Here is a 25,953-nt window from a genome sequence, read left to right on the forward strand (position 1 = left end):
ATACAAGGCTTAGGGTTATTGTATGTTTTATAGCAGCCTCACACAGGTGAATGATAGCAATAACAACCTATAATTGGGTTGTGCGTTTTCAGTGGAATTCAGTATACGAACGAGTGATGATGACGATAGGTGCAGTTCGCCTCCAAAATGGGGTGAAGGCGGTGCCAATCCGCCCTCTTCTAGATATCCCCCCCCCCCCCCAGCAGATGAACGAGAGAGGTAGTCATTGTCCGTCATTCCGAATTTCATTGTTCTGAAGAACAAAATTACTATCAAGTATAATATTATTCTAGCGCTGTTTTTTTATCATTCATAATCCAATAATAATGTAGTAGATTACTTTGCAGGAGATATGCATATACAGTTAAACCTGTCTTAAGCGTCCACATAAGGGTGTACACAAAAACGATCGCTATAGACAGGTGGCTGCTGGTTACAGGTTGCCACATACACAGTCTTTAAAATGTTTGTTGTTATTTGTTTTGTTTTTTTACCGTCTCCTGCTAATTAATGGATGTGTGCTCTATAGTTTACTATAGAAACTTAACTTTCGACATTTAGCCTCCTTCGGAAAAAATGAAATGTAACTGGAATGTTTTTCCATTAGTAGCAAGAGATCTTTTATATGCACCATCTCACAGACAGGATAGCACATACCACGGCCTTTGATATACCAGTCGTGGTGCACTGGCTGGAACGAGAAATAGCCCATCGTCCCACCGACGGAGATCGATCCTAGATCGACCGCGCTTCAGGCGAGTGCTATACCACTGAGCGACTTCCCGCCTCCGCTAAATAGGACGGAGTAAAACCAACAGAAGAGGGCTTCGTAAGTTGTCAAATTTGTGTCCGATTCTTTTGGTTTTTGTAAACGTCGGAGAATGGCAGAAACTGGGTGAGGGGGACATTTATATCAATTCACCATTCATCTGATACGCTCGCTTGGTTCGCGGTCGGTCAAAAGGACTGATCCCTGTCAGTGGGCCCATTGGGCTATTTCTCTTTTTAGGCAGTGCACCACGACTAGTAAATGTCAAAGGACGTAGCATGTGCTATCCTGTCTGTGGGATGGTGCATATAAAAGAATCCTTCCTACTAATGGAATATATATATATATATATATATATATTATATATATATATATATATAAAAAAAATATATAATATATATTACAAAATGTTTGGCATCTAATAGGCGATGATTAATAAATCAATGAGTTCAATTGGTGTCGTCAAACTAAACGAACTTTAACTTTCATCGGACGATTTAAAGAAATTAAGATGCGTCATGTCTATTATTATATTGTAGGGCCTACAGGTGCATGTTTGTTTGTTAATGCTAGTGTCGAAATGACCTTCCGGACAAACATCAATAGATAACGTGTTCTAGAAGTGCACAAGTCTGTGTCATTAATTTATAGTGTTGACATTAAACTCGAATTTTATCATCAAAAGTAGGCAAATATGTCCACCAAACACAGTTATCTCCCCATATAGTGGACAAAAATCCGGAAATATATCCGCACAAGTAGTCCGCTAGCTTTTTGACTGATTATTTTATGGCAGACAGTTGTGAAGTGACAACTAACAGACTGGAGTTGACGGAAGACCATGTAGTTTGCAAACATGTAACTCACGGGCGTTCGGGCCATGCTTAGAGTTTATGACCGGCTTCAGTGGCGCAGTGGTTAAGCCATCGGACTCATAGATATGTCATAATCGATTTTCGCGAACCGATCTAATTTCGATTATGCAGTAATATAAGTTATGAGCTTGATCCCAGACTGACCGCGCATCAAGCGAGTGCTTTAGCACTTGGCTACGTCCCACCCCTATTATGACATATCTGAGTTATCATGTCTTTGTAGGTGTATGTTTATCAGGATTATAATATGTATAAATATGAACTAAGGACATATCTGAGTTATCATGACTGTGTAGATATATGTTTATCAGGATTATAATATGTATAAATATGAACTAAGGACATATCTGAGTAATCATGACTGTGTAGATATATGTTTATCAGGATTATAATATGTATAAATATGAACTAAGGACATATCTGAGTTATCATGACTGTGTAGGTATGTTTATCAGAATTATAATATGTATAAATATGAACTAAGGACATATCTGAGTAATCATGACTGTGTAGATATATGTTTATCAGGATTATAATATGTATAAATATGAACTAAGGACATATCTGAGTTATCATGACTGTGTAGGTATGTTTATCAGAATTATAATATGTATAAATATGAACTAAGGACATATCTGAGTTATCATGACTGTGTAGGTATATGTTTATTAGAATTAAAATACTGTATCTATAAATATGAACTAAGGACATATCTGAGTTATCAAGACTAGGTATATGTTTATCAGAATTAAAATATGTATAAATATGAACTAAGGACATATCTGAGTTATCATGACTGTGTAGGTATATGTTTATCAGGATTAAAATATGTATAAATATGAACTAAGGACATATCTGAGTTATCATGACTGTGTAGGTATATGTTTATCAGGATTAAAATATGGTTAAATATGAACTAAGGACATATTTGAGTTATCATAACTGTGTAGGTATATGTTTGTCAGGATTAAAAGATATATAAATATGGACTTAGGATCGAAGTTATTAGAATAGAAGTTTGTTTTGTTGAACGACACCACTAGAGCACATTGATTTATCAATCATCGGTAATTGTGACATAAGTCTTAAAGAAGAAACCCGCTACATTTTTTTCCATTAGTAGCAAGGGATCTTTTTTTATGCACCATACCACATGCAGGATAGCACATACCACGGCCTTTGATATATCAGTCATGGTGTACTGGCTGGAACGAGAAATAACCCAAATGGATTCACATATGAGGATCGATCCCAGACTGAACTCGCATCAAGCGAGTGCTTTACCACTGGGCTACGTCCCACCCCTATTATGACCGATATATATATATATATATATATATAAACGAAAGGCCAATATTTCTATTTTTTAATGATACAAGTAATTCAGTAAACAGATTGTCACAATGGACACACAACGATAACAAGACAATGACAATTTTAACAGACAAAACTACTGAGATTCAAACTGAATTAACATTTGCGTTTCTTTTGTTCTTCAGCATATATATTTGACAATAATACCACAATAAACGATATTCTTTGTTTCCCTTTAAAGTTTATTATCCCCAGAAACGAAATACGGTCACAGGTAATGTCAGGGTTAGGGAGCCCTGGTATCACTATCTTACATTAATGTTATAGTATAAACAATATACAACAATACATATAATATGTTATGGCAGTTAATAAACACGTTACCACAAAAATGAAAAAAGAATAATAGAAGGAAGTAAAATAAACAAATAAATAAAATAATAAATAATAATAATAATAATAATAATAATAATAATAATAAAAAATAAGAATAACAAGAATAAAAAAAAATCAAATAAAAATAATAAGAATAATTTTAAAAAAGAATAAAAGAATAGAATAAATAATTAAAAAAAAGAACAAAAATCTAATAATGAAGATAAAAAAAATCTAATAAATAAATAAATCACTGGCGCAGGAAGCGGTGTGGGGGGGGGGGGGGCGCATGTGACCCCCCCCCCACACTTTTCAGATATTTTGCTTTATATTTGCTTTATAATAGAGTAAAAGTGTGTAAATATAAAAGTGTACCCCCCACTTTTTGGCACCTTCCTACGCTCGTGTAAATAAATAAATAATCCCAAGTGTTGTTGTCGGCTGATGAGGTTTATCAACAGTGTACTTTACATTCACCTATGTATTGGGTTGGCTTAATATATTTTATTTATTATTTACTAAATTTTTACACAAATCTGTATATTTATCATATAATATGAAATATCTTAAAGATGCATGTATATTGAAATCTACATATGCAAATTAAATTCTGTGAGTATATATCAATACAATACAAATTCGGAATATTATAAAAATAGTGTAAAAAAACCAACCCATTTTATTACAAGGAATATGTGACTACAACTTTTTGAAGCCATAGTCACTTAAGCGACAAAAACAAAATCGATAGAGGTCAGGGCCGTACCCTGATCAAAATCCTAAGGGGGGCGGGGCACTACGTTTTATAAACAAATGAAACACTATACAAATTAAACCACGAGATGTGTATGCTAGTTTCTGGAGTAAAAAAGAGAGAATAAAAGTGAGATTATCGGGGGGGGGGGGGGGCAACTGCTCCCCCTGCCTCCCCGGAGTGTACGGCCCTGGAGGTTGACCACAAACTATTTTAGTTACCCAACTAAAGCACTGTCTCATCTTACAGCTCTGAATACCAATGTACACGTGACTGCAAACAACACTATTTCTTAGATACCATAAACAAATCCCAGATTGAAAAGAAATTAAAAATATATTTTTCAACTAATACTTATTTACAGAGTTTGTGCTTACTTATATATTGTAGTGCAATCATTTTGAATTTAACATACACGTCTCAGAGAAATCAATTTTGATCGTTCTTATTCCACTGGATGGCATGGCTGTGGCGACCGGGTCATCACCGTGAAGCAGCCAATCACAATAATTATTTAAAGTGACCTGGTGATCTCTCAAATGGGTGAGACCGAAATTGGTTATTTATATGTTACGACAGAATGTTAGTGTTTACAAAATGAACTTCTTGACAACCAGATGAACGCACAGGAAATATGCCTAAGCTTAAAAATCGACAAGCAGGATTCAAGTGAACAAAAAATCGTCTGAATCCAAGTTTTTCGAGGTTTGAGAAAATTTCGAGTTTTTGCATATCGCCCTTTGTGTGAAATTCCATCAGGAGTTGTCGGACTGTTTTCAGCTCTCCGGCTTCCATCATCGAAATTAGCGCAGGCCACTCTGCGGTTTCGACATCCATTTTTAAAACATCAATAACCGACTGGAAAAAACACAAGAAGAAGATAAAAGAACTTAGATAAGTTAGGTTATTACCATGGTGCAGCCTAGGACAGCTGTACACTAAGGAAAATGTGGAGATAATTAATAGTGACGAAAAAATAAATTGTTTTGCTTAACGACACCACTAGAGCACATTGATTTATCAATCATCGGTTATTGGATGTCAAACATTTGGTAATTTTTACATATAGTTTTAGAAAGAAAACCCACTATATGTTTTCATTAGTATCAAGGGATCTTTTACATGCATCATCACATACCACGGCCTTTTATATATCAGTCGTAGTGCACTGGCTACAACGAAAAATGGGGCCACTGACGGGGATCGATCCTAACCCAAATGCGCATCATGATGGTAACATAATTTATTTCCATGGTTACATACGTTATATTATATTAGCGGCCGTTAAATAAGGTGCCACCCCCAAACAACAACAACAACAACAAAAAACAACCACTCGATTACCCTACTGTACATAGAATTATTTTAAAACTATGCAGACTGTAATTTTGATATGTCACACCCATTAGTATGTGGATATTTAACACCTTCAGTGAAAAAGTGAAATATTGTTAAAATAGCAACAGATTCAAAATTGTAAGTAAAACAATGCGACGCCAAAATCATAAGTGGCCTCCAAAACCCCTCAACAATGACCGTACTTAATATGGAATTGTCTAAAAAGTATTTTGACCTGTAATTGTAATATTTTACTCTCATTACTATATGAATATTTGCCACCGTGAGTGAAAATTGTAGGCCCATAGGTCTAATATTATTAAAATAGCAACACATTCAAAATTGTAAGTAAACAATGCAATGGAAACAACTATGTGAAATGTTATCTACTTTTGTTTACTTGAAAATGTGGTCAATATGTCCAGTGTCTTGTTTGTAGACTGCCCTCAAACGTTATTTTCATGAGGAAATCGATTTTCTGATTTCTTCCCATTCCTCTCTTATCTTATTCTTTAGTTCATTCTCCATGAATACTGCTGTGCCGTAAACAAACTTTAAAATAGATAAAATTTCACTTACCTTTGGCGTCGCATTTGTTTACTTACAACACCCGACATAAGTACAGCGGTCTTATACAGTATACCTACTGAATTGTTATAACTCGCTCTGGGTGGGAGCTGGTACTTGGATTCGAACCCAGTTTCTACGTACTAGCCTTATTTTCGATAATTTAAACTACAACACCCTAATAGCCTGATTCAACGGAAGTTATACACCAAACGTACCTTTGAATGTTTGAGCATCTTGCGTATTGATGTCAAAGTCATTATATTCCATTTCCTTTTATTTATTGTGTCTTTTCCTCCAATTCCAATTTTATAAAACATGATACGATCATTCCGTCTTGTTGTGTTCATTTTCATGCTAAAATAAAAAAATAAAAATGAATGAATAAACACACATAATTGTAAAAAACCCCACAATTTAGAATGTTTAAAATCAACTCTGGTCGTATTAAAAAAAAGTTGCTAATAACACAGAACATTATTTCTCGTTCCATGGTGTGTCATTTCCTATCTATATTTCTCGTTCTGTGGTATGTCATTTCCTATCTACATTCTTGTGAACTGTCGGAGGTGAAAAAAACAACTAAATTCAATCAATCCATATTTAGATTGCCTTTGAACTGGGCGGGGATACGGGTGGTGGTGGTGATGGCAGTACCTCCCTGCCCCCTCCCCCACCCTTTTGGAGATTTTGCTATTGTTGAGACTGAAAGTTGTATACCCACGGGATCGGATCTTGGTTACCTTGGATCAAACGAATACACGTCACATTCATAAGTCTTCGCAATGTCGTCATCAAAGGAGAAATCGTAGTTGATTCTGGAATGAAACAAAAACAAAACAATAACAAATCATAATAATTATCTTTTCACGTCAGTTCGTATTCTACAGTCACTTATTTGAGAAATAATAAATCTATAAAACCGCCAAACGCATTTTAAATTCTCAGATTCAATTCAGTATTTTATTTACGAATTACCCTGTTATGTTTCATTGTTGCTTAAATACTTTTAGATATGAACAGTTAAAGTTTGTTTTGTTTAACGACACCACTAGAGCACACTGATTAATTAATCATTGGCTATTTGATGTAAAAAAATGGGTAATTCTGACAGTCATAAGAGGAAACCCGCTACATTTTTCCTAATGCAGCAAGGAATCTTATACATGCACTTTCCCACAGACAGGAAATCACATACCACGGCCTTTGACAAGTTGTGGTGCACTGGTTGGAACGAGAAAAAAAACATTCAGTTGAATGGATCCAACGAGGTGTTTTGCTCCTGCGACGCAAGCACCTCAAGCGAGCACTTAACCGACTGAGCTGAATCCCTGGAAAAAAACATCTGTGTCTTACCCAAACGAGTACACTATGCATGGTTTAATGGGTCTGTATGGTGGATCATCACACACTTCCCAGCCTCCATCTCCTATTTTACCCATTCTAAATTTCCGTTCACAAATAATATCGATGTTGGTTACGTAGCTGAAAATACAAATGATTAATTGGTGTCGTTTTACAAAAAGGAAAAAAAAAAAAAAAGGAAAAAAAAAGGGGGAAAAAACATTAAGAAAAAATCTTGAAATCAGAGTTTAAATTTTTTTTTTTTACTTAGGTCTAATATTATGTCCTAAGATCTGTTTTATGTCATCTTCACGTGACAGGCCCTAATCAAGCGGACACAATTGACGTTTTTTCCCCGCCGAGTTATTAGCAGTAACTATGAGAAATCGAAGTCCCAGTAATATAATGTATCTAATCCAATTTAAAAAAACCCAACAAACTAAATCACACAACAGGCGTCAAGACACCAACTTGTTTAGTATCATATATATATGTATATATATGTGTATATATGTGTATATATATGTACATATATGTATACATATATGTATACATATATGTATATGTATATGTATATGTATATGTATATGTATATGTATATGTATATGTGTATATGTGTACATGTACATGTACATGTATATGTGTATATATATAGCTAAACTGTCACCTAATGACCTTTTATTTGACAAATTAATGTAAACATGCTTAATATATACGAAAGGAAACGAAATCAACCAACGTATTAAAAGAAGACTTCTTGGTGGGGAAAATATAGCTAAGAGAATTACGTCCCTTGTATCGGCTACAGTTTTGACATGGTTCATAAAGACCAGACATGATTTAGAAACCCCATTATAGACCTTCAGATATAAATGTTTTAAAATTAAATTTAATCTTCTTAAGTGTCAAAACTATGAACATCAGAATAAATTATTAAAGAAATCAGCTCCACTGATCATAGGCGTACGTGCTCCCATTTCTGTAGGGGTAGAGGGCGGGGTGGCATTAAACGAAAATGGCCGAATCTGGATAACATTATTCATATAATTAGCATTACTACCTAACAGCTATACGAGGTTGCAAACGAATCACTACGCATTTTTACATGGAGTACAACTCATTCTGAGGGTAGAATGATGGAAATGGAAATACATGGTAAAAAGGTCTCAGGTTAGCACATTTTGCCCGAATATCCTGTATAATTTTAGGCCGAATTTTTATTTATTTATCAAACCCAGTCTTTTGTCATTCGTCCTCAAGGGCGTGTACGGGGGAGTGGTATTTCCCCCTTGTTCATACACATTTTTAAAATGCCCCCCCCCCCCCCCCCCCCCCCCCCCATATGAAACTTCGCTCGCCAGTCTAGACTCAACCACTGCTTAAATTCCCGCATAAGCGCCTGGTACTATGAATTACTCAAGTTGGCCAGCTTACAAGTTTGTATAATTGAGCGTTTGTATTTTTAGATTTTAACCATCGAAGGTACATTATTGTGGAGCTTACCTATGATAGGTTTTGAACATTGATTCTTTATCCATGGACTTGAGACGCTTCCCTGTTGGTAAACCTTTAACCTTGATGACAGAAGCAAAATATTAGCAAACCATATATATATGCATGGCTAGGGATGGGATATATATATATCCCATCCCTAGCCATGCACGACAGGCGTATTCCATGACGTCAGCCCATGCGGAATAAATCGGTCTTGCAAGACCACGTGACTGCTATTGTTTGAGCTGACAAACGGAAAAATAACACAAGAAATGCTTGTTATATTTCATAAAAACAAGGAAACCTGCTGTCATAATAAAATTATTTTTGGGTACGATCTTTTCAATGGTTATGATTATTTTATTGTAAGATAAAAAAAAAAAGTATGTTTTTTACGTTTTCCCAAAATTGTTGTTTTTCATCTACTGGATGGGAGAAAAATAATCCTCCATTATGTATCCACGTGGGACAGGGTTATTCCACCCTCGAGTACATACTATGATGTCAGGGACGAGGCTTACCCTCGGGTGGAATAGCCCTGTCCTACATGGACACACATGAATGATTCCCTTAACACACACACACACACACACACACACACACACACACACACACACGTATGTATGTATGTATGTATGTATGTATGTATATACATATACCGTATATTAAAGAAGTTTCGCAGACAGACAGACATACGCACAGCTACATTATTAAAGGGACATTCCTGAGTTTGCTGCATTGTAAGATTTTTCCAATTAATAAAATATTTCTATGACTAAACTTACATATTAAATATATTTTCTTGTTTAGAATATCAGTGTCTATATATTCAATGTGTTTCTGGTCGTCGTAATATTTGTAAGCAGCCCAAACTGGATTTTGTCTTCAAATAATTTCATACGTACGAAACAAAAAAATGAAATAAAATTAAATTTAACCTAGTACAAATATTAGAACGATCAGAAACGTTTAATATACAGCCACAAATATTTTATGCATAACAAAAATATTTGAGTCCTAGCTGAGACTTTGCATGTGAAATATGACATCATTTCGTCGTCTCCTAATTGTGGTTAAAACATTTTGAGACGGTCCTTGTTATTCATAAAAACCCACCCCATAATAATATGGATAATAAAGAAATTATTACACTCGCGTGTGTGTCGTACTGATTTTATGAAACTCGTGTTAGGATTTATGTATTATCCTCGCTATCGCTCGGGCAATGTAAAAATCCTGACACTCGTTTCGTCAAATCAGTACGACACACAAGCTCGTGTAATAATCTCTATGTAAGTTAAGAATATAAAAGTGTTCGGCGACGTGTTAACATTAAAACCAGGGTTTTGGTAGTATTAAAAACTACGTTCTTACTAGACATTTGTAAACGAAATTTTTGAACATTATTTAAAACCTCATATTCTGCGTTAAAAAACCCTGCTAAACATGTTAAATTAAATCGAAAGTATGTGTACATTAACACTCGATTAAAACATGGACTTCATCTTCAACACATTTATTATTGCACATAGGGCCGATTCGCTGCTCAACAGGAAGACACCATTACTGTTACGGATAATCACAAATAATAGCCATAATTTACAAAGCATGTGTGCCCTGTTAGTGTCTTACTCGCTTGTAACTACATACATTTACAATGCATATACACTCGCATTAAGAAAACCAGGCTTCGTAAAATCGGCTCAAATAGTGATTCCGTAACAGTAGGCCTACTAATCGTTTTTAAACCTAGTTTTGCAGATCAGAACGGTTTGTGACTTAAAGATGGCGATACTGATATATTGGTTAATATGAAATTTAAAATCACTGCAGGGAACACCAACATTGACACGGGAAAAGTTCAAAGCAGACGTGACAGCAATATCTGCCGTTTCATTGCCCTTAATGCCAACATGGCTGGGTACCCCACAACATATAAAAGCTCGGAGACACGAACGTGAGTGTAATATATATATATATTTGGATGCACATGAATCCTTAATCTGTTCCAGGGCTTTAATGATTGCCCAGGTTTCAGCAGTAAAGTTTGATGCTGAATCGGTCAATCTCATGGAAATTATTGTGTCTGATGGAAAACCTGTAGCAGAAGCCACAGAATTCCCATGCCGTGATCCGTCTGTGTAAACAGTAATGTAATCACAGTACCTCTCTTGGATTTCCATGAAATGTTGTTTATAAATAACTGCATCTGTGCGATCTTTCATTTGATGCACAAGATCGAATACAATTTTCGGTGGCAAAATAAAATATGAAGGTGTTTCCAAAATGTCTGTTAAATCAATGTTGGAAACTGATAAAAGCGGCTTAATGCGAAGACCAAGTGTTCGAATGGCATTCGTTTTCGCATCAAATAACTTATTTGTTATCAAACACCGCATTATGTGCATTGATTTAATCTTTGTAGCATACTGCAGACACAGCTTTGAACGTCTGCCATGCATAGTGTACTCGTTTAGGTAAGACTCAGATTTACTATGATTTGATCACACACGGCGTGATTATGCAATAATCGACTCGATCATATGAGGTACATACGACGGAGATCCCACACAGTGCGATCACACATGCTACGATACTATACGATTGAGAAATATTGAACAAGATACGACACGATGTTACGGTATCGACTATAATCGTATTTTATTGCATGATATATATATATATATATATATATATATATATATATATATATATATATATATATATATATACACACACATATACACATGTATATACATGTAATACACATATTAATTATACACGCAGAAGGATTGGGCACAAGTTATCCACAGATATTACCCGGTGCGATTCCTTCTATCGTATCGTATCTTACAATATCATGTCGTATCGCAGCAAATACGCACCTTATGAGGCCGGCTTTTGAATTGGGTAACATCGCATTGTCCTTGCATACAGTTTAGAATGACACTGCTATATCGCGAATGTGTCAAGGGTTTAGTGAATTAGGCACAAAGATGTTTATACATAATTTCTATCTGGAAAACGTGAATTTTTTTATGTGAATGTTTTCATTTCTAAGGTAATGATTTCAATAACAATGTTTCTATCTAGAAAACGTGAATGTTTTCATTTCTGAGATAACAATGTCAATAATTATGTGGCTTTCTATTAATAAAACGTGAATGTTTTCATTTCTAAGACAACAATGTCAATAATTATGTGGCTTTCTATCAAGAAAACGTCAATGTTTTCATTTCTAAGGTAATAATTTCAAGAACTTCTAATTAATTACCAATCCCTTCTTTCTGACACCAGCAAGAATCGAGGTATCAACACGTGGCATTTTACGAATAGGTGCCGATGAATCTGCATCAACATGTGGCATTTTACGAATAGGTGCCGATGAATCTGCATCAACATGTGGCATTTTACGAATAGGTGCTGAAGAAGCTAGATCTTGTAGTTGCTTGGCTGACTTGGTCGAAGTTCCCTCTCTTTGAGCGTTCAGAAACATCAAGTGAAGATTGTTGGTCGCTGTTTTCTGAAACACAGTTCCGGGCAAGTCGTTAGCACTCTATAAACATGTCAGTACCTTTATAGGACTATTCAAAGGGAATGGGAAGCATTTGGGTATTTTGTTAATGGTTATTAAGAACTTAACGTGACAATTGCAATACTATTAAAGTGAGAGAAGAACCCCGCTGCCGCCATATTAGCTGCAAGTGATCTTTTATGTAAACATTTTCGTGAGCAAGGACCGGATACGATATGACGTTTCAATGGTATGATATACATATAATATGTATATTTCTCTATGTATGTCTGTCTGTCTCTGTCTGTGTGTGTGTGTGTCTCTCTCTCTCTATCTCTCTCTCGCTCACTCTCACTCTCTCTCTCACTCTCTCGCTCTCTCACTAGTATTAGTATGTGTGTGCGTGTGTGCATGCGTGCGCATGTGTGTTAATGAAGGCAGGGTTTATGCCAGAGGGTAAAACGGGTAAAACAAGAACCCAAGTCGACTGCGAGTGCCTTCGAAACCCGCATTCTAAAAACTCAGTTCCGTACCGCCATACCCAAAAAAGGTTTTTCCTGGCAGAAGCCCTGGGAGGTGATGTGTGTGTATATTTGGGTGGCCTCCGGTATACGATTCTGTCTAGTCTTGTCCATGAAATCACTGTTTCCCAAATGTTACTGCATCTGCCATACATGTACGCAGGCTGTCCAGCACACACTTGTGAAAAAGTAGGACAAAAGTAGGAATGAAAATATATAAAAAGTAGGAAAAAAGTAGGAAAATAGAAGGAAAAAGTAGGAGAAAAGTAGGAAAATAGAAGGAAAAAGTAGGAGAAAAGTAGGACTGAAACAGTACATAGCAACTCATGCTCATACTGGGAAAACGAATGTGTTACTTCCAAAAAGTGGTATTACTGAGAAAACACTATAAAGGGACATTCCTGAGTTTGCTGCAATGTTTTAAGATGTTATCGACTAACAGACTTTTTAACGATTGTAATTACATATCAAATATATTTTTCTGCATAAAATATTAGTGGCTGTATATTAAACGTGTTTCTGATCGTTCTAATATTTGTACTATGTTAAATTTCATTTTATTTCCTAAAATATTATTTTTTCGTACGTACGAAATTATTTGAAGACAAAATCCAGTTTGAGTGTGCGAGTATTTTTAACATGCCCATTTACCACTAAGGTTTTAGGCATGTCTGTCGCGGGACAAATCTCTGGATAGCCAGTGGCTTGGTCCAGGACAGAATACTAAGGGACAATTTAGATTTTTAAACCAAACTTGGGACTAAGGACTTTAATAATATTTAAATTTAAAAGCGCAAGTCCAAAAACAACAATATAACCCTAAATAATTAAAAAAATTAATATTTTAGACGCCAGTTTTAGAGCGGGCAGTTCAAAAAGATAAAATTAATAAAATATAAATTACAATTAAGAGAAATTTAAGCCCTGAAGGAAAGGAGAGGTTGAGCCCGAGCCATACAAGTTTATTTAGTGGGTAATTAAAGAAGGATAACTGCTCATATCCGGAACTTCAGTGTGAACCATCAGGGAAACCGGGAGAGGGCGGGGGTGGGACCCCAGAATAGACCTAAACCAAACATGCGGCCGAAACCGCCGACGCCCTATAGCCACCCCACATCTACTGAGCTCCAACCCCCCATCCAGTTTGAGCTTCTTACAAATATTAAGACGACCAGAAACACATTGAATATACAGACACTGATATTCTAAACAAGAAAATATATTTAATATGTAAGTTTAATCGTAGAAATATTTTATTAGTCGGGAACATCTTACAATGCAGCAAACTCAGGAATGTTCCTCAAAAAAAAAAAAAAAATGTGGTGCTCAGTTTGTAACTATACTTTATGGTCTATCTAAAATCATGTGAAACTTATATAATGTTCATGTTATACAGTTATTTGAAATATTCCCCCCCCCCCCCCAAAAAAAAAAAAAAAAAAAAAAAAACATACTGAAAACTACGTCTTTGTGAGATGAACGGACGGACGGACAAAATGACGGAGATGAAACCTATAGATTAATAAATAAAAATAGAAAGAAATAAAATCTCATCCCACATTGATTTTCAGGGTGTAAATTTAATATGTTGAGATTATATGGTGCAGCAAATTGGGAGATAAGCCTATTATTTTGCTGCAAACCCCCCTCCCAAAACAAAACAAAACAACAACAACCCAACAACAACAAACAAACAACAAACAAAAAAACAACAACAACAAAACACACAAAAAACCCCAACAACAAACAATAACACAAAATTCACATAAGTGTTGCCTTTTAAAAAACCAGAAGCAATATGTACACTTTAACAACAATTCGTGGAATTTTTAAACAAAAAAGTAGGAAAAAGTAGGCATTTCGAACAAAAGTAGGAAAAAGTAGGAAAAGTAGGATCGTTGAACGTGATACTTACCAGATCTGCAATACGAGTGAAGACAAAGAGAAACAGGAAGATCGTCACACATACCACTAACACCACGCGGTAGTTCATTGTGCCACAAAATCGAAACCTGCAATTATGAAAAAAAGAAAAAAGAAAAAGAAAGTCGACGACAGTCACTTTTCAGACCCTTGTTTTGGCTTCGTACACAATAAATAAAATATATTCTAATTCAACACATTTGTAAGAACGGATCTGATTGGATCTCTACTAAAAATTTCAAGTGGTAAAATCACCGATATACCGGTCGCAAATTTTTTGGCAGAAATACGTCATAGGTTAAGCAAAGAACAGGGTTGTTTTGTAATGACGTCATAAAGACAATTTCTGTAGCGTTCATAATTATTACGTACAGAAGTCATTAAATACTGAGAGGTTTTTATGTAGCCAATAAAACTAAATTTGCGACAGTAAAACCACCGATATACGTCCGCAAATCGGAAAACACAGTAGGATTATCCCTATTCTAATTAAACTGTTTACTGGTTTATTTTAAATAGGAAATTGTCACATTTTTCGTAAGAATAAACATATAAACGTCACCAGCCCATTATCAGACGATAGGTGGTCGGACAACGGCTCGAACATAGATGTGTAATTTGACATATTTAATCAATCAGCTTTCGTGATTAGATAACGACTAATAAACAATAATGTGTTCATTTCTGACATAAAAACGTCTCAGTATTTATGTCAGCTAGGTAAAGTATAACCAGTCTTACATTTCATGTTTTTAATTATTGATACTGCTATTTAATGGACAATTTAATGACACTAGACCGTCAATACAGATCGATGTGTTTCACTGTAATTTATGCCAATAATCTACTTTAGCACAAGTTTACATTTAAAACGCATCTAACCATACAAATGGAATCAAATTCGCCCCTCTTAATCACTGGTTAGATATTTATCCGCAGATCGGAGCTGCTTTAACTTTAACCTAGGGTTAGGGTATATTTAACTCATGGTTAGGGCTAACCAACGTTCCAACAACGCATTTTTCAATCGGTGATTGAATTTAACTCTGGGTTAAGTGCAGAGTTAATCACTTAACCCAGGGTTAGCGCTAACCCAGGTTACAAACAACCGGGCCCTTGTAAATTTTTACAGATAGGCCTACTGATATTTTAAATAAAAAAATGTATTTAATTTCTATGTTACGTCATCAAAAAGGCTATATTGGTCGGAAACATTTTACAATGGTTGTAAAGAAAGAAAAAGAAAAAAATGTTTTATTTAATGACGCACTCAACACATTTTATTTACGGTTATATGGCGTCAGACATATGGTTAAGGACCACACAGATTTTGAGAGGAAACCCGCTGTCGCCAATACATGGGCTACTCTTTCCGATTAGCAGCAAGGGATCTTTTATTTGCGCTTCCCACAGGCAGGATAGCACAAACCATGACCTTTGTTGAACCAGTTATGGATCACTGGTCGGTGCAAGTGGTTTACACCTACCCATTGAGCCTTGCGGAGCACTCTCAGGGTTTAGAGTCGGTATCTGGATTAAAAATCCCATGCCTCGACTGGGAACAATGGTTGTAAACTCAGGACTGACTCTATAACTTTAATGTTGATTGCTCGTTATATGTTGATGATTTTTAGATCGCTCAATATCACTGAGTGTCAGTGAACGTCAGTTGCAGTTGTGTTTGTTACAAAATCCTGTATCCGCCTCTGGATACGTACTTAGCGAGTGATCGTTTATTTATATGCATTTTCCCAGATACAGGGCAGCACATACAACAGATTTTGATATGTCAGTTTGGACAGGGTTAAAAAAAACCAACAAAAAAAAAAAGAAAAAAAAAAGAGAGAAAAGAAACCCAATCAAAGAATGGTTCCACCGAGAGGATTCGATCCTTCGAGCCAAGCACCCCAAGGGGATCGCTTTACGGGCGGTGTTGGATCCCTTCCAAGCTGTGAAAGAGACGTTTTCATGAATACACTTGACAGGGTTAAAAAAAAAAAAAAAAAAAAAAAAAACCCAAAACACCCTCAAAAACCCCAATCGAGGAATGGTTCCACCGAGAGGATTCGATCCGTCCAGCCAAGCACCCCAAGAGGATCGCTTTAGGGTGTATACTACCAAATCAAATCCCATAGACGACAATAGTAACATATGTGGCTAAAACTCCTACCTGCAACGTATCAACCGACATAAACGCCACGGATATAAATACTACCACCCCTCACACTTAAAGTGAATCAGAAAAAAATGGGGGTCAAGCTGCTCGTTTCTGAGATAACGGGTAGCGTCTATGACTACCCTAGTTCCGCACAAAATTTGAGTACTTTTTTTTACAGGTACCCCATACATGTTTCAAGCACAAGGCTACTTGACACATTGGTACTAGATGAAATAAAATTGCATTTTTTTTTAACCCAGATAAAACTATTATTTTTTACAACCAACACACTCACATTTATAACCAATCACAGGACTTGTGTTCACTTCTCTATCAAAAGTTCGGTGCACCTCGCACTTTGACCCAGCCGGAAGTTATTTGGTCTAGTACTACCTTTACGGACGGAACTGAATCCCTTCCAAGCTGTGAAAGAGACGTTTTCATGAATACACTTGACCTAGATGTGAAAGTAGCGCAAGCAGGTATTCTTTTGTTATGTTAAGTTTGGTTTGTTATTATTTAATAATGTCCGCGACAAGCGTTCACAACAAAATGAATAGAGTCACGGTGATCCAGACATGCCACTTGGCATATATACTTTTAACAAGGCACGCCTTAAAGGGACATTCCTGAGTTTGCTGCAATGTTTTAAGATGTTATCGACTAACAGATGCTTTTTAATGATTGTAATTAAATATAAATTTTTCTGCATAACATATTAGTGGCTGTATATTAAACGTGTTCCTGGTCGTTCTAATATTTGTACTAGGTTAAATTTCATTTTGTTTTCTAAAATGTTTTTTTTTTCGTACGTACGAAATTATTTGAAGACAAAATCCAGTTTGGGCTTCTTACAAATATTAAGATGACCAGAAACACATTGAATATACAGACACTAATATTCTAAACAAGAAAATATATTTAATATTCAAGTTTAATCGTAGAAATATGTTATTAGTCGGAAATATCTTACAATGCAGTAAACTCAGGAATGTCCCTTTAACTTTAGTCATATAAACTGTAATACGACACCACTAGAGCACACTGATTTATTAATCATCGGCGATTCAATATCAGCCATTTGGTAATTATAATATATAGCCATGGAGAGGAAACCCACTACATTTTTTTTCATTAGTAGTAAGGGATGTTTAATATGCACCATTCCACAGACAGGATAGCACATACCACGGCCTTTGATATACCAGTCGTGGTGGACTGGCTGGAACGAGAAACAGCCCACCGACTAGAATCGATCCTAAACCGACCGCTCATCAGGCGAGTGCTTTACCACTGGGCTATGCCCCACCCCTGTTAAAAATGTCGCCCTATGTTAAATAAAGTAGGTGGTCACGGAAAGGTAACATTTGTCCTCATGGCCAGAAATGATCACTGCGGTGTTGTGAACATGAAACCACTTTATGACAGCGTCAAAAATGCGTGCGAAAACAAAATTGCGGCCATTGTTTAAGATGGCGTATTTTTCAGAATTTAACATTCATAACTCGGTGTGTGTTCCAACTAGGAATGTGTTTTGGGTGTCAAACCCTATGTGTTGGGGGTCATAGAACATAAACACAATATTTGTAAGATGGTGTTGGTGTACATTCTACCCAGATGTTAGAAACAGCACACAAATAATGGATTATTTTCTTTGTCAAAAATGTCTAAAACTGGCCATCCCTTTTTGTGACGAGCTATATATCCGGTCCCATTTCCATCCCGTCTGTATTACTTTTCATACCAAGGAACTCTACTTTCTTCTAAAACAGCTCAAATGTTAGGGGTTTAAACATAAGCCCATACAGAATGACCCCCTCCCCCATATTAGTTTTTTTTAAGTAGGTCTCCTCATCCATCAACATGTGATGTTTGCCGCATCCACTCCTTGACGGGCCTAGACATCTCTGTGTCTGTATATGTGCCACAGTGGTGAGCTCTCTAAAATTATCTTTCGGGCTCAACTCAACTCTCGATCTATCAGACAGATCTAATAAGAATTCACAGCCCAAAATATTGACCCGTCATATTGCCCGAATGGTCTTTGGTTTTACTTTAAAGCCATATTTTATCCACGGTCTACTCTTGACTCAACCCATCACCCAGTACATGCACCGAGGATATGTGGCTAATACTCGCTGGTTTAGGCCTGATGATTAAATCCATAGAACTGTCTACCTCTGAACCTCCAGCTTCTACACACACACACACACACACACACACACACACACTCCTTTTTCTGGACAAACGTTAGGGCCTCCTCTATCCTTACATTTACCATCTGTAGCTTTCGCAACATCACGGACGCCATCCACCACTAAGCTGACCCTCATATCCTTCTTACCCCAACAGAGGCTCCCCTTGCCCTGCGGCTCTATAGCTACAATGTACCACCCCTGTTAAAACAACAGTAGTCTCTCTTCAGCCACCTCACTCGTCACCCTGATTTCTGTGCCAATAGACCCTGCAGCCAACCCCTTAGCAGGTGCTATACTTATACTACACGTACATGGACTGTCTTATTGACCTCAAGTTGGGCTTTTCTAATATAGTAATCTATTAAGAAACTCCATAATTAATTGTCGCATGAATATTAACCGTAATTGTTCCTTCAGTTTGAATAATAGAATTGATGTGAATATGCTGGGGTTTGGGTTAGTTTTCATGTATAAGCAATGCATATGCTGGGTTTTGGATTTGTTTTTATGTGTACACAAAGAAAACAGATATTCAATAGGTATTAAATGTGAAATTAGCGATTTGCAATGTCTTTCCCAATGAACACAACAATACTTTAGATGACTTTGACCTATATGCAGGCTCGCAAACACAATATGGGCACAATATCTAGTAGTGGGCATAAGACAGATATTTATCTTTATATAGAGTAGGACAGAAGAAGAAGAAACAACCCACGTATATTTTCGTCTTAGAGCAGGAGGGTGGCGTGGGGATTGTGTGTGTGTGTGTGTGTGTGTGTGGGGGGGGGGGGGGGGTGTTCCTATTGGTCTGATATGACATATCTAGTATATTACGTGAATGTGATCAAAAGGTTTCAAGTTTCACGATTAATCATATAGCTGTAATATTTTAAATAATTTAAGTGTAGAACCTGTCAATTTTAGGTTTCCTATTTTTACTGCTTTATATCGTAATGAACTGAAAACAGCAATATGAAGCGCAGTGCTGTCATTAGATATTTTAACATTAGAACTCTCCCCCCCCCCCCAACGCCTTCAGAGATTCATGTTCGAATGATCAACGTGTACCAGGACCAGTCTCACTCATATTCCATTGTCAATTCTGTTGTAGGCGACCCCAGGTCTGTCAGGCCTTGGTCATCAACAACCCAGGTAAACGTTAAAACTGTGAAACGAATTGTCATGGAGGATCGAAAAATGACAGCGTGACAGATTGTAGACATTACCGGTACCCCCCCCCCCCTTATTTAGGAAGGAGGGAAAATGTTTTATTTAACGACGCACTCAACACATTTTATTTACGGTTATATGGCGTGAGATATATGGTTAAGGACCACACAGATATTGAAGGAGGAAACCCGCTGTCGCCACTTCATGGGCTACTCTTTTCGATTGGCAGCAAGGGATCTTTTATATGCACCATCCCATAGTCAGGATAGCACATACCACGGCCTTTGATGTACCAGCCGTGGTGCACTGGCTGGAGTGAGAAATAGCCCAATGGGCCCACTGACGACCCCTATTTAGGTGGCCCTGTTTGCAGGACTGAGTGACTTCGCACGATAACATGGACTTGAGGTCTATCTGAATGTTAAATTTAGGCAAGACATAGAAAAACTAACATTGATAAATCATCGCAAGAAATAATAATAATAATAATAATAATAATAATAATAATAATAGTTTTAAAAAACCAAGCAGGCAAACCTAAAGACTTTTTGAAAATTACTTAATTCAATACATAACCAAATCCCTCTAACGAAGTAGATATAGAAATGAATATATTATCTGAATACGTTTTAAAGAACAAATGGAACTGAAGATGAAGAAACTAAAGTTATAAACAATTATTCGGACTCGGAGCTCTATTTCCGTGCCCATATACCTCGAAGGGTTCAGGCACGTCCGCCCCAGGTCCGGTCTCTGGCATGGCCTACCGGCCTCGGTGGCGCAGTGGTTAAGACATCGGACTACAGGCTGGTAGGTACAGAGTTCGCAACCCGGTACCGGCTCCAAAAAAAAGGAGCGAGTTCTTAAGGACTCAGTGGGTAGGTGTAAGGCCACTACACCCTCTTCTCTCTCACTAACCACTAACCAACTAACAACTAACCCACTGTCCTGGTCAGATAGCCCAGATAGCTGAGGTGTGTGTCCAGGACAGCGTGCTTGAACCTTAATTGGATTGAAATGAATGGCATGGCCAGTGACCTCTGACCTGGGACAGATTGATGTCATCGAGCAGTTACTGTTGTAAGCTGTTTTTAGAAAACTGTTTGCATCCATCTTAAAGGGACATATTCCTGAGTTTGCTGCATTGTAAGATGTTTCCGACTAATAAAATATTTCTACGATTAAATTTACATATTAAATATATTTTCTTATTTAGAATATCAGTACCTGTATATTCAATGTGTTTCTGGTCGTCTTAATATTTGTAAGAAGCCTAAACTGGATTTTGTCTTTAGGAAATAAAAAGAAATTTAACCTAGTACAAATATTAGAATGATCCGAAACACGTTTAATATACAGCCACTAATATTTTATGCAGAAAAATATATTTGATATGTAATTACCATCGTTAAAAAGTCTCTGTTAGTCGATAACATCTAAAACATTGCAGCAAACTCAGGACTGTCCCTTTAAATAAAAGAACGACCGTCTTTCTGCTTAACATTTATTAATCTCGCCTTCGGGAATAAATCACTCACTCCCTTTAGTACCATTCAAAATAACCTACCTTTTTTATAACAATTTTCGTCACGTTCCAAGATGAGTTGGGAATATTTAGTCAAAATTTTGATTATCCAAACAGGGCTACACAAATTTTAGTTTTTACACCTGTTATGATTACAAATATCTATTTCTCCCCAAGTATCCCTCTCTCTATATAAAAATGTTTAATGCAAACAAAAACAACAACAAAACCAGTTTAGTCCCGACTGACTGTAATGTATGTCTTACGATAAGCAGTAGAAAATGTGTCGCACACTATGACCATGATACAACCGGTTATAATACATGAATAGGCTATTCACCACACTTAACAGCTGGCTACACCGCTACCTGGAGAAAAACACGCCACCTAAATCCCACCGCACACGAGAGCTATCACTATTGCAAAAAGTGACATGCGACGTTTTGCTAAGGGGCTAGACTGGCTTTTATTCCAATGAATTCTGTCCTGTGCTAGTTTTGATTTAGTGAACTAGTCTGGAAGTGGCAGTCCTCTTTGTAATGGTGCTAGACGGATATATTGTTCAGTGGCTGGCCTCGTGTATAGAAAGAAGTGTTTTATTTAACGACGCACTCAACACATTTTATTTACGGTTATATGGCGTCAGACATATGGTTAAGGACTACACAGATTTTGAGAGGAAACCCGCTGTCGCCACTACATGGGCTACTCTTCCGATTGGCAGCAAGGGATCTTTTATTTGCGCTTCCCACAGGCAGGATAGCACAAACCATGGCCTTTGTTGAACCAGTTATGGATCACTGGTCAGTGCAAGTGGTTTACACCTACCCATTGAGCCTTGCGGAGCACTCACTCAGGGTTTGGAGTCGGTATCTGGATTAAAAATCCCATGCCTCGACTGGGATCCGAACCCAGTACCTACCAGCCTGTAGACCGATGGCCTGCCACGACGCCACCGAGGCTGGTGACCATGGAAAAAGACATTAAATATCCTGTGACGGTAAGAATGGGAAAGAAAGACGGTCGTTCTTTTATTTAAAGGGACAGTCCTGAGTTTGCTGCAATGTTTTAGATGTTATCGACTAACAGACTTTTTAACGATTGTAATTACATATCAAATATATTTTTCTGCATAAAATATTAGTGGCTGTATATTAAACGTGTTTCGGATCATTCTAATATTTGTACTAGGTTAAATTTCTTTTTATTTCCTAAAGACAAAATCCAAAAAATGTTTTATTTAACGACGCACTCAACATTTTATTTACGGTTATATGTCTTCTTTTTTTTTGTAGTAGCTCAAATCACGTTACCGTCCAATAATTTTATACCTACTGATATACACATTAGCACAACGAACATGCAGACGCTAATATTACAAACTAGGAAATGTTTATTAAGGAGTAGGTAACGTAATGCAACGTCAATTACTACTTTTAATGTAAATTATTATTGTAATTATTTTATGCAGATACGCCAATCCTTTAAGTATTGCAGGATATATGTTGGTAGATACAGTAAACCTAAATATGCCCGCCTTCGTATGAGTATTCTACAAGGAGAAATACATAGTGTACATGTATATTTACCTAAAGAATAGCATAAAGATCTGAAGTATATTGGAGAATGCTCATACTGTCATAAGTAAACATTATTATTGGAGCATCATGGTGTATACCCATAAACGAGTGGAAATTGAACTGGATAAGTCTAGTGAATGGTTTAACAACAAATTACAGTGTATTGCGTTCCTGAAAGAAGTTATGTAGTAGCATTATCGTTTTAAATGACTGACAACAACTACACACCAAGTATGTGACACCGGTGTTTAATGGAACTGGTCAATACTTAAAGGATCGACGTATCTGCACAAAAGAATTATAATAATAAATAACCACGCAGACACGTTATGTTTCATTAAATACATAATAAAATACAACAATCTCTAAAGTGTTCATCATCACAAACACACATTGCATTCATACTAAATTATGTTTATCACATATTTCAGATTTAGATTAATCCAATTACTGAATTAAAAAGAATTAATATTACACTGTACACTTATAAAGTTATGCAGAAATATAAAGCATTATTTAGTCAATTACATTTACTTTAAAGGCATACTGTCACAGATTTAAGGACCTCATTTCTCTAAAAAATTAATAATAAATGATAATTACATTAATGTTTGAAAACCAAATCTAGCTATCGCATCACCATAACTGAACCATGATGGAGTAAAATCCATGTCAACCCTCTCGGCAATATTAGCTTTTGAATTATGGACCACTGCCATAATTCAATTATTTTTACAAAATATCATTAGTAAGTGGAGTATGGTGGTTACATAGATGGTTGAATAAAGTACATTTAGGGACAAATCAAATTTATATTTGTTTAGGTAATACTTTGTTATGCCATTTAATAGGTCAGTGGTCTGTGACAGTATGCCTTTAAAGTAAATGTTATTACAGAGTAAGCAAATAATAAAGAACATTATAACTAACCTTAAATCTTCTTCGGGGATATCTTCAATAAACTAACCAACGTGAAGTGTTAACTCTAGATGAGCAAAATATAATGTGGGCCACAATACCAGACGTACACCAGTATTTAAGCAAACAGTGAACTATAGTAAGCCATCACTTCAGACAAGAAAACAAGAAAATTCATATCAGCTTACACTATACCCAAGCTGGAAACAATGGGACAAGCGCGGTGCATGGGTGATAGTGATATTATTAAAGGTACACAATCTGTTGTAATTCATTACTTGTTTGTAGAAATAAAATAATTAATTACATGAAAGAAATAAAACCAGTGCATTAATATAAAACAATAATACTATACAAATATCCACAAGTCAATATTATTACAGCTATTTCAAAGTGTATTGACATTCCTGATTGTTTGCGTCAGTTTTATTATTATATACACGCAAGAAGACTGTTTACTCCGTAGAAAACATGACAGTTATTACACACATGTAACAGTGTGACCTGCTCATATTTCATCAATATATGAATGTCCACACGAGTACATGTATAAAATAGTACAGCAATTAATATTCAAAGCATCTGATTTTAAGTGGATTAAATCTGTTCAGACTTCGTTTGACCAATATCCATCATGGGGTCAACATCATGTCCTGAGTATGGGAACAGATATGATAATATGCAAAGACACCGGCTACAGATGCACCAGTAAGAAACTTCTCCTCCTTCTCAATTCCTCTCTCATACCCCTCCTCCTCCTTCTCAATTTCACCCTCCTCAACGGTCTTTGTAATTCCCACAGTTAACAACATCAAGATTACCAACTGAACAATATTGAGAACCTTTTCAATTTACAGTACCATCTAATACTGTTTTTGTGGGCCCGAGTGGTTGTGGGAAGACTATGTTCATGTATCAAATACTCCAGAAAGGACTCATCAAGCCAACACGTAATGATATCATATGGTGTTACACAGAGTGGCAGCCGCTTTACGACACTATTCGTAAAAGAATGCCCCAAGTCCAGTCCAGTAGGTATCCCCTACAACCCACAGGACGACAGTTTCTTTAATGCCCGCAACAGCAATGTTTTAATTCTGAATGATCATATGACCGAGGCCAATGATGACCAACGCATCTCTCAATTATTTACAATAACTTCACATCACAAGAATGTAGTTAATATCCTCCTGTTACAAAACCTGTTTCCAAGAGGCAAGGAGTCGCGTGATATTGCTCTCAACTCTCACAATGTGACTTTGTTTGATTCATCCATTGACAGACAGCAAGTAAACTTGTTTGCGAGAAGAATGTACACAATAATAGTGATCGTCTATGAGACGGCTCTTCAGAAACCGTATGGCAATCTTACCATCGACTTGCGACCATCAACCCACGAGAATGATAGACTTAAGCCCAATGTTTTAGACATTCCAGCATGGATCCAACAACAGCAGTCCACTCCACCTAGTGACCACGAAAATAATCATTACAATAATACTTTAAAGACGTTTCTTCGCCGCCCGAAAGTCAGTAAATTTTTTTACACCAGTAATTTCGTCCTTAGTTGTTGATTTCCATAAGCTAAACTATGTAAAACAGGACAAAATACA

At 36.4% G+C, this 25,953-nt stretch overlaps 1 protein-coding gene across 1 annotated transcript; it reads right to left on the reverse strand.

Annotated features, from left to right (window-relative positions):
• Window positions 1-4,404: 4,404 nt before the first annotated feature.
• LOC121384506 (methyltransferase-like protein 24) lies at window positions 4,405-25,744 on the reverse strand. Its single transcript, XM_041514914.1, has 8 exons — window positions 25,713-25,744; window positions 14,781-14,877; window positions 12,105-12,353; window positions 8,840-8,910; window positions 7,349-7,477; window positions 6,736-6,810; window positions 6,211-6,349; window positions 4,405-4,945 (listed from the first exon to the last, which is right to left on the reverse strand). The coding sequence occupies exons 1-8, from the start codon at window positions 25,727-25,729 to the stop codon at window positions 4,658-4,660; spliced, it is 1,065 nt and encodes a 354-aa protein (XP_041370848.1). The 5' UTR covers window positions 25,730-25,744; the 3' UTR covers window positions 4,405-4,657.
• Window positions 25,745-25,953: the final 209 nt, after the last annotated feature.

The sequence above is a fragment of the Gigantopelta aegis genome, chromosome 10, assembly GCF_016097555.1.
Source record: "Gigantopelta aegis isolate Gae_Host chromosome 10, Gae_host_genome, whole genome shotgun sequence".
Lineage (NCBI taxonomy): Eukaryota > Metazoa > Mollusca > Gastropoda > Neomphalida > Peltospiridae > Gigantopelta > Gigantopelta aegis.